The sequence below is a fragment of the Carettochelys insculpta genome, chromosome 1, assembly GCF_033958435.1.
Source record: "Carettochelys insculpta isolate YL-2023 chromosome 1, ASM3395843v1, whole genome shotgun sequence".
In the NCBI taxonomy this organism is placed as follows: Eukaryota; Metazoa; Chordata; order Testudines; family Carettochelyidae; genus Carettochelys; species Carettochelys insculpta.
This window is the reverse complement of record NC_134137.1, coordinates 11,370,765-11,383,273: the sequence shown is the minus strand read 5'-3', so window position 1 is coordinate 11,383,273 and position 12,509 is coordinate 11,370,765. Positions and strand designations below refer to the sequence as shown.

At 57.9% G+C, this 12,509-nt stretch overlaps 1 protein-coding gene across 1 annotated transcript; it reads right to left on the bottom strand.

Moving 5' to 3' along the window:
• Positions 1-1,452: 1,452 nt before the first annotated feature.
• On the bottom strand, positions 1,453-12,302 carry CHRNA10 (cholinergic receptor nicotinic alpha 10 subunit). Its single transcript, XM_075013849.1, has 5 exons — positions 12,233-12,302; positions 7,854-7,999; positions 6,877-7,031; positions 3,568-4,100; positions 1,453-2,093 (listed from the first exon to the last, which is right to left on the bottom strand). The coding sequence occupies exons 1-5, from the start codon at positions 12,300-12,302 to the stop codon at positions 1,453-1,455; spliced, it is 1,545 nt and encodes a 514-aa protein (XP_074869950.1).
• Between the last annotated feature and the right edge of the window lie 207 nt (positions 12,303-12,509).

Below are 12,509 nucleotides of genomic sequence, written 5' to 3'. Positions count from 1 at the left end.
GGAGTCCCAGGGTTTGGCCCCCCAAGAACCCGCTCCCTCACCCAGCACATGCCCTAGCACTGCCCTCTTCACGCCCAAACACGCGCCCAGCTCTGACAGCCACTGCCAGATCATGAACCGATGGCCTGGACGTAGAAGAACAGAATCCTAGAACTGTAAGGGACCTCGAGAGGTCACCAAGTCCAGGCCCCTGCTCTCGTGGCAGGACCCGACACCGTAGAGCATCTCTGACAGGTGTTGCCCGAACCTGCTCTGGTGCCTGGGTGGCACTTTGAGTGCAGAGCCTGCCCTAGGCCGGGACACATGGGAACACACCTGGGCTCTTTGCAGGGGCTGGAGATGGTCGGGGGCCAGGACAGCCTTGTGCTGGACGGGTGTGAGGGGGTGCCTGGCCTCACTGAGGGGTGGGGATGGAAGGGACGTGGCTGGACACTCTGCGGATGGGGACCGATCGGACGGGACCCGCCTCTTGGAAGGAGAACACACGGGCAGACCCACACGGCACACACTGCCATGGGGCTGGGCCGCACACTCAGCAGCCACGTTCGCAGCAGGGAAATTGCTAATGAAGCTGCCTGGGGGTTCCATGGAAATGACACCCCGGAGACGAGGCGGGGGAACGCCTGCCTGCCTGGCTCCCAGTGCTGCCTCGCACGGCCTCGAAGAAGGGAGGGAAGCTGGACTGAGCAGAGCAGGCGTCTCCCCACACTGAGTCGCTGGGGCGGGAGCAGCCACAATCCAGAGCCTCTCCCACCAGGCCAGCGGCATTAGCTCTCTCCACCCAGCTGGCGGCAGACGCCCCACGCAGCAGACCCTGTGTGCCCACACGTGCGGCCTGGAGCTGCGACGCACGGTCCCCGCGGGGCTGCCTAGCCCTGGACGACACGCACAGGAGAGCTGCACCGAGGAGACGGTTCTGCGATTTTATTCCGTTCTCTCTCTGCCGGGCCCCTCTCCCCCAGAGCTGGCTGAGCATGCGGGAAGCAGGCGCGCTGCATTGAGGGCAGGCGACAGCAACCCAACCCCTCCCAGGGCTGGGATGGGACCCAGGAGTCCTGGCTGCTAGCTCCTCCCCCGCCCACTCTAACCCGCTACACTCCAGTCATGGCCCAGAGCTGGGAATAGACCCCCAAGTCCCAGATCTCCGTTTCCTGCCCCAGCCCTACCCCAAACTCATGTCCCACCCCAGCCCCGGCCCTTAGCCACCCCTCCTCGTAGCCTCCCCTTGCGCTGCACACGGCGGCGATGGTTTCAGCCTAGCTACGCCACCGCAGCAGCAACACGAGCCGTTTCCATGGCGGGGGGACGGGCCGCAGAAGCGCCGGGGAGCAGGTCTCTGCAGAACTAGAGGAACGCGCTACCAGAGGGACCCCTCATGCGATGGCTTCTAGCGGCCGCCCAGGCCAACCTGAGCGTGCACCTGCAGCGCCGGCATTGCACGCCGTGGTCCCTTCAGGCAGCTTTGCCCATGACGAGCACGCTCATGAAGAAGACCATAATGAAGAAGATCCACATGAAGATGCGATCCATGACCTTGGCCACTTTCTTCCACTCTCCGGTCCGTTTCTGAGCCGCCCGTTGGTCCTGGAAACAGCTGGCGATGTACTCGACGTTCTTCAGGAGGCTGCTGTGCTGGCACAGGCAGGGGCTCTTTGCACAGACCTGGCGCTGCTGTCCCTCCTCTGCCTTACCCTGGGCTTGGCCGTGCTCGACGTGCATCCACGGCCCTGTCTTTTTCCAGTCCTGCCAGTCAGAGGGGCTGCCGAGCCGCTGGGGTGACAACTCCTGCTGTGGAGACTTCTCCTGGCATGTCAGGTTTGAGTTCTCCTTTCTCTGAGCTCGGTGCTCCTCTTGGGCAGCCCTACCGTTCACCGCCTGGACCCCAGGCCGGTGGTCCAGCTGCCGCCTGGGACTCTTGCAGCTCTCCCCTACCTCGTAGACAAAGAACAGCCGAGCCATGTACTGCAGGATGAACTTCTTGGCCCACTTGGGCACGGGCTTGGCTCCCGGGCCACAGTGGTGGATGTTCATGATGAATATGGTCAGCGCGGTGGAAGCTGTGATCATGGTCATCGTGGCGATGTAATACTTCCCTGAAAGACAAGAAGGGTGGGCAGGTTGTGACCGACCCCGCACGTGGGGAACTCATGGCTGCAGGCACGCGTTGGACAATGTTGCAGGCATTCCTCTAAGCAAATGGGATATGGGACCTTGGACATGAAAAGGACACATCCCCGCCACTTATGCTAAATAACAGATCCTCTAGCTCCAAGGAAGAAGCAGGTTGTATAGACCCGGGAATGGCCTCTTTCCCCCAGTTGAGTCCCACTATCAAAAGACAAGAGACCATCGGAGAACACCGCACACTGGGATGGTCCTTCAACGCATGGGTGCAACAGCTTTAGAGCCAGAATCTGGTGTCGGTGTGGAGCAAACCAGGTACGCTGTGCCTCAAGAGCTGTCCTTCAGACTTGGCTTGGGCTGCTTTATGTTTTTAAGGCCTTCCTGAAATCTACAGAGCACAGCCCAGCTTTGGCCACGCCCTCCCATATGCAGCCCAGCTAAACCAAACCCACCGGAGGCCAACTGAACAGAGGCTGGCTGGTTATCTGTCTCAAAGGCCAAGCTCTCCTCTGCAGCTGTCTAGGTTATCCCAGTTCAGGGTGCATGTGCTGCCCTCAAGAGTTTAGAACATTGAACCCCCATCAAAACATTTTGGAGATCAAGATTTTTTTTTAAGAGAATTGAAATAACAGAGAAAAGAGGAAGAATATGTCAGGCTGCAAAAGTTTCGAAGAGGTAATTGTGGCCCTGAACAGCAAAAAAGCTTTGTGCAAAAATACAGCCCCCAAAACGTCACACCATGTTGAAAAACGTTATTGTGAATTACAGAAATTGCAAATGTGAGGGCCACAGACTTGGACTGAGTCTTTGATCTCAATGAGACTTCAATCTCTTGAGTCTTTGAGCCACCAAACAAGCCAAGTTCAAAGCTTCTAATTGCATTTGGCTGTAATGCAGCTCTTCTGAGTACAGGATTTCTAAATGAAACATGGAGTTTGAGGATGGGAGGAAACAGACGCCTTCCACCTGCTCAAATAATACCATCAAAATTAAAAGCTGAATAGATTTGGACCAGGCTTCGAAACAAAAAGGCAAAGCCCACGAAAGCTTATGCTCCAAAATATCTGTTAGTCTACAAGGTGCCACAAGACTTCTTGTTCTTGAAGCTACAGACTAACACGGCCACCTCTCTGATACTTATCTGCTCGAGAGACATCCAGCCTTGTCTTTAAGACTGCAAGTGGTGGAGCGTGGCCCATGTCCCTCGTTAAGGCAAGATTGCAAACATCAGAAAAAGGAAGCTAGGACGGAAGCTGGAATTCAACCACAGCTGCAGCGTGCCGGCAGCTTTCGTGAAGAGGCTGAGGACCAGAGCGGACCCTGCATCTTGGGACGGAAGTAGGCGGCTGAAAACTGCTCACCTGCATCACACGCTGCATCTGAAGAGCAGGTAGAAGTCGTCCACGGTTGCCCTTCCACCTGCCAGCAGAAGGAGCTACTCACCGATCAGCGGCACGTTCTCGGAGGGCGGCATGCTCTCTGCCACCAGCAGCTGGAAGACGGTGAGCGCCAGCAGGACAGTCACCCCCAAGGAGACCTTCTCCCCGGAGTCAGCTGGGAGGTAGAAGCCCAGTGGGGCCAGGAAGGAGATCATGACACAGGGCAGGAGCAGGTTGAAGATGTAGAAGGAGGCGCGTCTCTTGAGGAGCAGCGTGTAGGTGATGTCGGGGTAGGGCTCCGAGCAGCAGCCGTAGATGATGACGTTTCTCTTGGCCGGCATGCCCAGCACCTCCCACTCCACGTTCTCCACAAAGTCCGTCAGGTCGCCCGTGTCCAGCCCGTTCAGGAGGTCAATCTGGTTGCCGTTGTAGGTCCAGGAGCCGAAGGTCAGCCGGCACTGCTGCCTGTCGAAAGGGAAGTAGGAGACGTCCACCTTGCAGGAGCTCTTGGTGATGGCGGGGGAATCCCACATCACGCGCCCGTCGTAGCGGATCACCACGTTGGTCTCCATGGAGCCTGTGAATTGGTCGTCGGCGCTGTAGGGACAGGGAACCCAGATGTGGGGGAGGGGTCCTTACGCACATGAGACAGGACTGCAGAGCCCTGGCTAGCCCAAGACCTCTGCTGTACTGGGGCTGGTTAGGGTAGGCTGCTCATGAATGTTGGCCAGAGCTCACCAGGGGATTATGGTAGGGTCCTGCTGGAGCAGTAGGTGGCCAACACGGGTGTGTTTCTGTGGGGTCTCTGGGTCACTCGCCGCCTTTCTGGTTTTATAGGGTGACTCTGGAGGGTCTTGATTTAGTTTTTAAACAAGTGAGTCATTAGGCTTCTGCTCTGAGGATACCCCAGCCCCAGCCTCACCCCCCAGCCCTGCAACAAGTCACTTGGACACTGCAAAAAGACACAAGAAAAAGCGAGGTCCATTTCTGGGCACAGCTGCCGTCCCAGGCTTCCCTCCCGTCCCACAGCTCAGCCCCAGGGCACATGTAGATCATGGTTTCCCAAACTGGGGGGGTGCCTCCCTGGGGGGGCATGGAGAAATTCCAGGGGGCCCGTGAGGCAACCCAGCCCCCCATCATTCCCCCCACCCTTTGCTTCTGGCTCTCAGCCCCTGCTATTTTACGCGGGTGACCTGGCGCAGCCGCTATAAAAAGCAGGCAGCCAGCAAAGACTCATGTGCAAAGGTGAGTGAGTGTGGGTTGGGGCGGGAGGTGGAGGAGGATGGGGGGCTGGGGGTGCCTGGCTCAGGTAAGGGGAGTGGGGATGGGGTAAGAGCCGGGGGCTGGTGATGCCTGGCTTTGTGGGAGGGGAGGGGCTCGGGGTGGTGTTTGGGGGGGCTCAGGCAGCCAGCCGGCTTGCAGAACTCAGAGACCTTGGTTGGCTGGATCTGGCATCACAGGGCTCAGGTGGCTTGGGCCGGCAGCTGGCCCAGGCAACTTGGGGCTTGGGCAAATGGCTCAAGCGGCTGGCCCACGCCTGGTGGGCGGGTGGGTGGCTGGCCCCGGCGGTGCAGAGCTTGGGAGGCAGCTCTGGCAGCGCAGGTCTGAGGCAGGCAGGTGGCTGGGGCAGGCAGGTGGCTGGGGCAGGCAGCTGGCCAGCTGGGGCTGCACCAGGCACCCACAAGGGGCCAAGAAAAACTGTTTGTGCTCATTTTTAATTTAAAATAACATTTTTGCATCAAGTTTTTGTGTTTATTTTAAATTGCAAATTGAAATTTCTGTTAAAGGGGGGGTTGGATGATGGGAAAGAAGTGGGGGGAGGGAGTTCTCAAAAATCAAAAGGGGGGCGTGATGCCAAACAGCTTGGGAACCCCTGATCTAGACTATGCCGAAGACCGACCCAGTCGGGGCCAATCTGCTGGAGCTCGACTTCACACACCTGGTAGAGAGGCGTGAAATCGAACGATCTGGGGTCGACCCCCTGTACTCCTCGATATTGCAAGAACAGCCGGGTGAGTCGATTGCAGACAAGTTGATTTGAGCTACACAATTTCCGTAGCTAGAATTGCGTATCTGCAATCAACTGACCTCCCTAGTGTAGAGCAGGCTCAGACGCCACAGGACACACTCAGCCGCTCCAGTCAGGAGGAGGAGGGGTGCGCTAGCTTGTGGGCGTGGCCACTCGGCCGCACCCGGGCCCTGCCAGGCCTCAGCGACCGCCGCCTCTCGTCCGGCCGCCCTCAGTGCCGTGCCAGGGAGGGCATGGGGTGGGAGCTGAGCAGACGAGGTGAGCAAGCTGCAGGATGGGTCAGGAGGGAAGGTCATTGGACTCTGTATCTGCACAGCCTTCGAGGGGACTGCTGCCCAAGGCAGAGGCTGTGATGCTCACCGTGCTGGGGGGGTGCCCAGAACTGGGGGGAGGAGGGGTTGTACAATCTCCCCATGGCTCTGGAATGCCTGCGCTCATCAGCCTGTTCACATGTGTACGAGAGCCCCTCCGGACAGAGCCTGTGACCTGTCACCCGCTAAGGCAGAGGTGGGGAACAATTTTCTATGGGGGCCACGTGCTCTTCTATGGAGGGGGCGCGGGGCCTGGCATGTGGGCTGGGTGCAGAAGGGAACTCGGGGCGGGGAACTGGGGTTCAGGAGAGGGTGTGGGGGCTGGGAGGGAGATGGGAGAAGGAGGGGGTTGTAGCCTGGGGCAGGAGATTGGGGTGCAGGGTCCGGGAGCGGGTGTGGGTGCTGGAGCAGATTCTGGCTGGAGATGGATGGAGGAGGAGATGGAGGCTCTGGGGTGCAGCAGGGGGTGGGGTACCAGAGGCAGGCTCTGGCTGGGAGGCACTTACCTGAGCAGCACCCGGCCAGCAGCACTCTCAGGCAGGTTTCCTGACTGCCAGCAGCCCCAGCCCCTGCTGTTCCCTGTGGCTCTGTGCACTGTGGGGGCTGGCTTCCCATGCTGCCCCGCCCCCAAGCAAAGTCTCTCAGCTCCCATTTGCTGGAAACCGGCCAATGAGAACCAAGACATTGTGCTGCACTGGCCAACGGGAGCTGAGAGATTTTGCTAGGGGCCGGGGGCCGACCGCCGCAGGGAGCAATTAGCTGCTTGGAGTGGCTCTGCTCCGTTCCACAGGGGTGGGCCGTGGGCTGGATTAAAAGGCATGGCTGGCTGGATCGGGCCCACGGGCCGGCTCTCACCTGCCCCTGCTCTAAGGGGCTGCAGCCTGCAAAGAGACACTTCAGCCACCTCTCCTCCCGCCAGCAACAAGCCGCCTCTGGCTCAGGTGGCAAGAGCCTGCGTTCCTGGAGCTGGAGGGGCCCTAGTTCTAGCCCCCCTGCCCCTGGGGGCAGTGCAGTTCAGCACCCTCTGACCCACTTGTTGTAGAGGACGATGTCGGGTCTCCAGACGTAACTACTGGGTACACGGATGGTGTCAATTCCATCATAGTCGTCCTTCTCCCAGCTCAGGTAGGCGTCCACCCACACCTGCCGGATCCACAGGTAGGCCGTCAGGATCTGGTTCCGCTCGTCCTGGAAGGAGAAGAGAGGGCAAGAGTGGTGGAGGGGGGAGGTATGTGAAATGCAGCCACCTCTGGGGGAGATGGCCGCTGATTAACGGGCTGGGTTTTTGTGGATGTGGAGGGCCCCCAGCACACGGGGAGTGTAAAGCCACCTGTGCCAGGGACTCCCACCCTGGTCTTGGTGATGGTGACACATGCATTGCTTTCGGCAGGAGGCTAACCCAGGGGACTGCTCATGTGTTTAAAGGGTGCGGGGTCGGGGCGTGCAGTCAGACCATGCTACAAAACCTTCCGCGCCTGAGGATCACAGGTCCAGGCCTCTTTGGGACCCAGATGCTGCTGTAGTGGTGTTATGAATTCCTGCGAGCTCCCCCTTTGGGGGTAGGACGCTGTGGCTGTGACAGTGGCGAGGGTCACTGCATCCCTCTCTGTGTTCAGAATCACAGGCCAGACCCTGGGCCAAGGGCAGACCCTGGGGGCCAGCTGCAAAATACGCACCGACCAGCATTCCCTTTAACTTTTTCCAGCCATGTGCGGAACAAATTTTGCTGTGCGCGCCAAGGCCCGTGCGAACGTGCACCACCAAGAGAACAGATGTTGCCAGCTGTGGGCGCTCAGCAGATTGCTTGGGTGCCCCGAATGTCTTTTGGGCGGCCGCGCAAGCACTCAGCTTACTGGAAACGTTGCACTGACCCTTCGGAGCGTTTCTCTCAGCCCTGATCTTTGGGGGAGGTTGTCCTGCAGCCTCCAGACAAGGGCTCCACCTGCCTGCGGGTGGCATGTCTCGTGTGGCTGGCACAGCCATGCCGTGGCTGGCACCTCCCAGACGTACCATGTCGATGATCTGGGAGAGGGTGATCTGCAGGGTGACGTTGAGCGCCCGGTCTGTGTCCTCCACCGGCCGCAGCGCATTGGAGTAGTTGGCAAACAAGTTGTTGAGCAGCTTGTAGGCAAATTTGCCCTGAGCCCCGGAGCAGCCTAAAGGGATGAGAAAAAAACACACGGCCCGGCTGGAGGGAAAGTGGGACTCAAGGGCAGCAGGAACGTGGGAATGGAAAGCCCGAGGCAACCTGCCCCCTGAGACACACACAGCTACTGCCAGCGAGGTTACATGGGGGGTAAGGGACGCCCTCCCTCCCCCCGCAGACTCCTAGCACCCAGGTCTGGCCTCACGACACACGGCGCACGGCTCGGCCGGGTTCTGGGGGCCTCCGAGCTGCAGACGCAGCCGTGAGAAGCTCTCCCAGCATTTCAAAGGCTGCTGCCGCATGGCTGCTCACTTCAGACAACTTCCCCTAGAGCCGCACAGGGGAGATATTGGTCCTTGGGTCCTATCCGCTCCCCGGGCGAAGGCCGGTGGTGGGGACGAAGTCTCTGGCCGGGCACTCAGGAGACGTGAGCTCCCTGTTCTGCCACCAGCTGCAGCAGAGCCCCGGGCAAGTCTGTGGATCTCTGCGCTCCCCCTCTGCCCAACGAGGATGGCAGGACACCCCCTCCCCCACCGCTCTGTTTGGAAGTGCTGCAGGCCAGGGGCAGCCTCTGCGTCCCTGCACGTACAGCACCAAGCCCAGTCCAGCCCCGATCTCGGTCCAGGCTCCTGCGGTGCAAACACACAGGCTGGGAGCCAGCAATGCTCTCCGAGTGGGGGCCTTGTCTAGCCCATCCCCGGTGCCCTTTGACACAGACCGGCGCATTCCCAAGGCAACGAGCTTTGCTCTTCTGACTACATGTGTCCTGTGCCCTCCACCTCCCGCGAGGTGGTGAGTCTCCTTTGCCAGGGCGAGCGAGAAGAACGCCAGCAGAACCACTGTGCCAATACCACCAGTAGCGGCACTGGTGGGGGGACTTTTACAGATGGAAGCCCCCCACCCACCCTTCCACAGATTGCTGGCCTTGAGGAGGACCTCTTGGAGGGGTGACGCTGTGAGCCCAAGGAGCCCATCCTGTCATGATGAGAAGCTTGGTGAAAGGCTAAAGGCCCAGGACAACAGTCAATGCTTTGTTAACATACAGCAAAGCTAAAGGCCTCAAGCCTGAACAATGGTGGGTTAACGCAAAAACTGGGCTAGGTACATTCTCCCCACAGGAATGCAGCAAGAGACAGAGCTGGTAAGTTACAGGGCCTAAAAGCACATAAAAATACCTCAAAGCACCCAGAGCCGGGCGCTTAGTGATAGACAAACACATCCTGTCGGTACCATGCGCTCCCCATCCCCTCCCCACAGATAACAGCTCAGCCCCAGGTACTTTCCCACCCAAAAAAACCAAAACAAAACAAAATAGCCGTCCAGTAGCACTTTAAAGACAAACAAAATAATCTATTAGGTGATGAGCTTTGGTGGGACAGACCCACTTCTTCAGATCATAGCCAGAACAGAACAGACTCAACATTTAAGGTACAGAGAACCAAAAATAGAAATCAAGGTTGACAAATCAGAAAAAAATTATTATCAAGGGCCGTTTCTACACAGACCACTTTCTTTGAAAGTGGCATGGTAATACACGGCCCAAAATATGCTAATGAGGTGTGCATGCAAATTTCCCATGCCTCATTAGCATAGCATGTGATTTGGAGTCCGGAAGACTGTTCTCTCGGACTCCAAAACACTGTTTAGAAGCGCGGCCCCTGGGGGGTCTTCTGGAAGGAAGGCCTTCTTCCGGAGGCCCCTTCTTCCCAAAAATTTTTGGGAAGAAGGGGCCTCCGGAAGAAGGACTTCCTTCCGGAAGCTCCCCCGGGGCTGCACTTCCACACAGCATTTTGGAGTCCGGAAGCATGGTCTTCTGGACTCCAAATCACGTGATAGTATGCTAATGAGGCATGGGAAATTTGCATCTGCACCTCATTAGCATACTTCGGGCCATGTATTACCATGCCACTTTTGAAGAAAGTGGTCTGTGTAGAAATGGCCAAGGTGAGCAAATCAGAGAGTAGAGGGGCGAGGGGAGGGTGTCAAGAATTAGATGAAGCCACGGACGTAAAAGAGCCCCTATAGTGTCCCAGCAAATTTGCATCCTGGTTCATACTTGGCTGAAGCACACTTGGCTTCATCTAATTCTTGACTCCCTCCCCCCCACCGCCCCCTGCTCTCTCATTTGCTCACCTCGATAATAATTTTTTTCTGATTTGTTAACCTTGATGACTATGTTTGGTTCTCTGTGCCTTAAATATTGAGTCTGTTCTGGTCTGGCTATGGGCTGAAGAAGTGGGTCTGTCCCATGAAAGCTCATCACCTAATAAATTATTTTGTTAGTCTTTAAAGTGCTACTGGGCTGCTCTTTTGTTTTGATAGTACACAGACTGGCTCGGCTAGCTCTCTGTTACTAATTCCCACCCAAGTTCAGGAACAGGTTGTAATGACAGCAGGATGGAGATGTTGTTTGGATGGTACCACCATTATCCCCCAAGTTAATGGGTAGATCTAGTTACATTAGGGGATGTCGATGTATTACAACGAGGGGGCTGTACCTGGATACATAACTTGTTTATACCGGTGTATAAAAGTGTGTGTAACAGGGGCTGTGTCGAGTGACCTAGGGGATGACGGAGCCCCCTTGCCGTCGACTGAGTCGCGGCCATTGTCATGGTGTATGCGAGGACCAATGTAAACTGTTGAGTTGTATTGGAGACTCATGAGGCAGTTGGAGACGGTACGTCAGCGACAGTGAACCTGGCTCCAGGGCCTTCGTACTTCACCTGATTTGTGGTTCTCGGGGGCTCTTGGAGGCAGGGTCTACACTGCTGTCCAGAGAGCACAGCACGCGGCCAAAGCGATCGACATCAAGGGGAGCAGATTGGACGTCCGAGCACCGTTCCGGTACAGCCGCCCGACCACACATCCCAGTTAGGCCAAGCGGAGGGTGGTTGGAGGACAACGTGGAGGTTTCTTTCCCCAGTTCTGAGGTCAGGGACTCACAATGTCGGAAACACCCCTTGGCTGATTCAGAGCCGTGTCCTCCCACCTCACGGCTGCAGCTCCAGCCTGGAGGCCACAGCTCCGAGCTCCCTCCTGGCTGGGTTTGAAAGTTTAATGACGGGGATCTTGTTTCCCCGCAGGTGCGGCTGGTGACATCTCGCACGGTTCGCTTACAGATCAAGATGCCCCGTTTCCTAGCAGGCCACTCGCTGGGTTCCGTCCAGCTAATGGCAAGTCTGAGCTTTGCTGCTTGACTTTCCCAGGTAGGACTCCACAGGCACCGGTCAGCTGTGTGCTGACAGAGCCCAGAGCAGCCAGCCCCCAGGCACAGCCAGGCCCTGATGCATTACACCGTTAATGGGCACGTCAATAGTTGCATCACGTAACTAATGAAATCACGGCTCAGCCCCAACCGACCTGCCGTCTCTCAGCTGTTCTTCACGTCTTCATTGGAATGCCCCGGGAGGTTCTATGAGCCCTCTCTGCTGCTGGAAAACTGAGGCACAGGGCGATGACATGTACCGCCAACGCAAAGGGCTGCTAGCGCGTGAGGATGCAAAGCGAGAAGTTTCTCCAGGGCACAGGGCCCTTTAATTCAACACTGAAGCTCTGCACAGTGCAATCCAGGCAGTGTGAAGGGTTGGCTGCCCCTAGCCCCACCCTCACAGCCCAAGGCCACTTCCCTTCCAGGGGGCCCAGAAGACAGAGCCCCCCCACACACACACACGGGCCAAAGCCCAGCGATATCTGTTCACAGCCCTGGTCACCCAGGACGTCTGTGGCACAACAGGGACTCGAGCTCGAGCCTCCCCAGTCCTAGGCTGCCTAGTGCTGAATGGCTGCAAACCCCACAGCTTCAGTTCCTGTCCTGCCCCGCAGCTGGGGACGGGAGGGGATGCAGGGCAGTTCCCCCAGACTCCAGCCACCTCGAGGGACTGTCGTTCCTGGCTAAACCAAGAGCATAAAACTCACTGAAGACCACACCGGGCTGGGACGTTGAATAAACCCAACCAGAACCCCCACGGTTTGCTCAGAGGGGCGTAAGCAAAGCAGCTCCCTTTACCACAGGGACTCACAGCCGGATAACAAAATCCGACACAGGCTGGAAATTATTTACGTGGGAGCAGCTGCACCAAACTCAGCTCCTGGACGGTGAGCGGACGCGCCCTGCCAGGTTCCTAGCTGCTAGCAGTAAATGCCTGTGAGCAGGCCAGAGCCAGCCGCAGGGCTCTGGAGTTCCTAAGGCGAGGGTCTCTCCTGGGCGAGTTTAGGAGCAAGCGAGCGTACGCGTTCTCACCTGGTGGCCCACACAGGCCCAGCAAGCCCAGCGAGAGCAGGCAGGATTGGAAACCCCTCCTCAGCTCCATGCCAGCAGCCCCACGGCTGGGAGAAGGGCCCTTAGGGGCAGGGATCAGGGCAACATGTCAGACGCTGGCTTCATTCAGGGCTCTGGCTGGGGGAAAAAACAAACCCTCTGTCCAATTGTATCCCTAGGGAAGGAGAGAGCTGCCTTCAGAGCCCCGCAGCTAAGCCGAAGCCAGGCAGGTGCTGGCAGCCGGCTGCAGGCTTGGGAA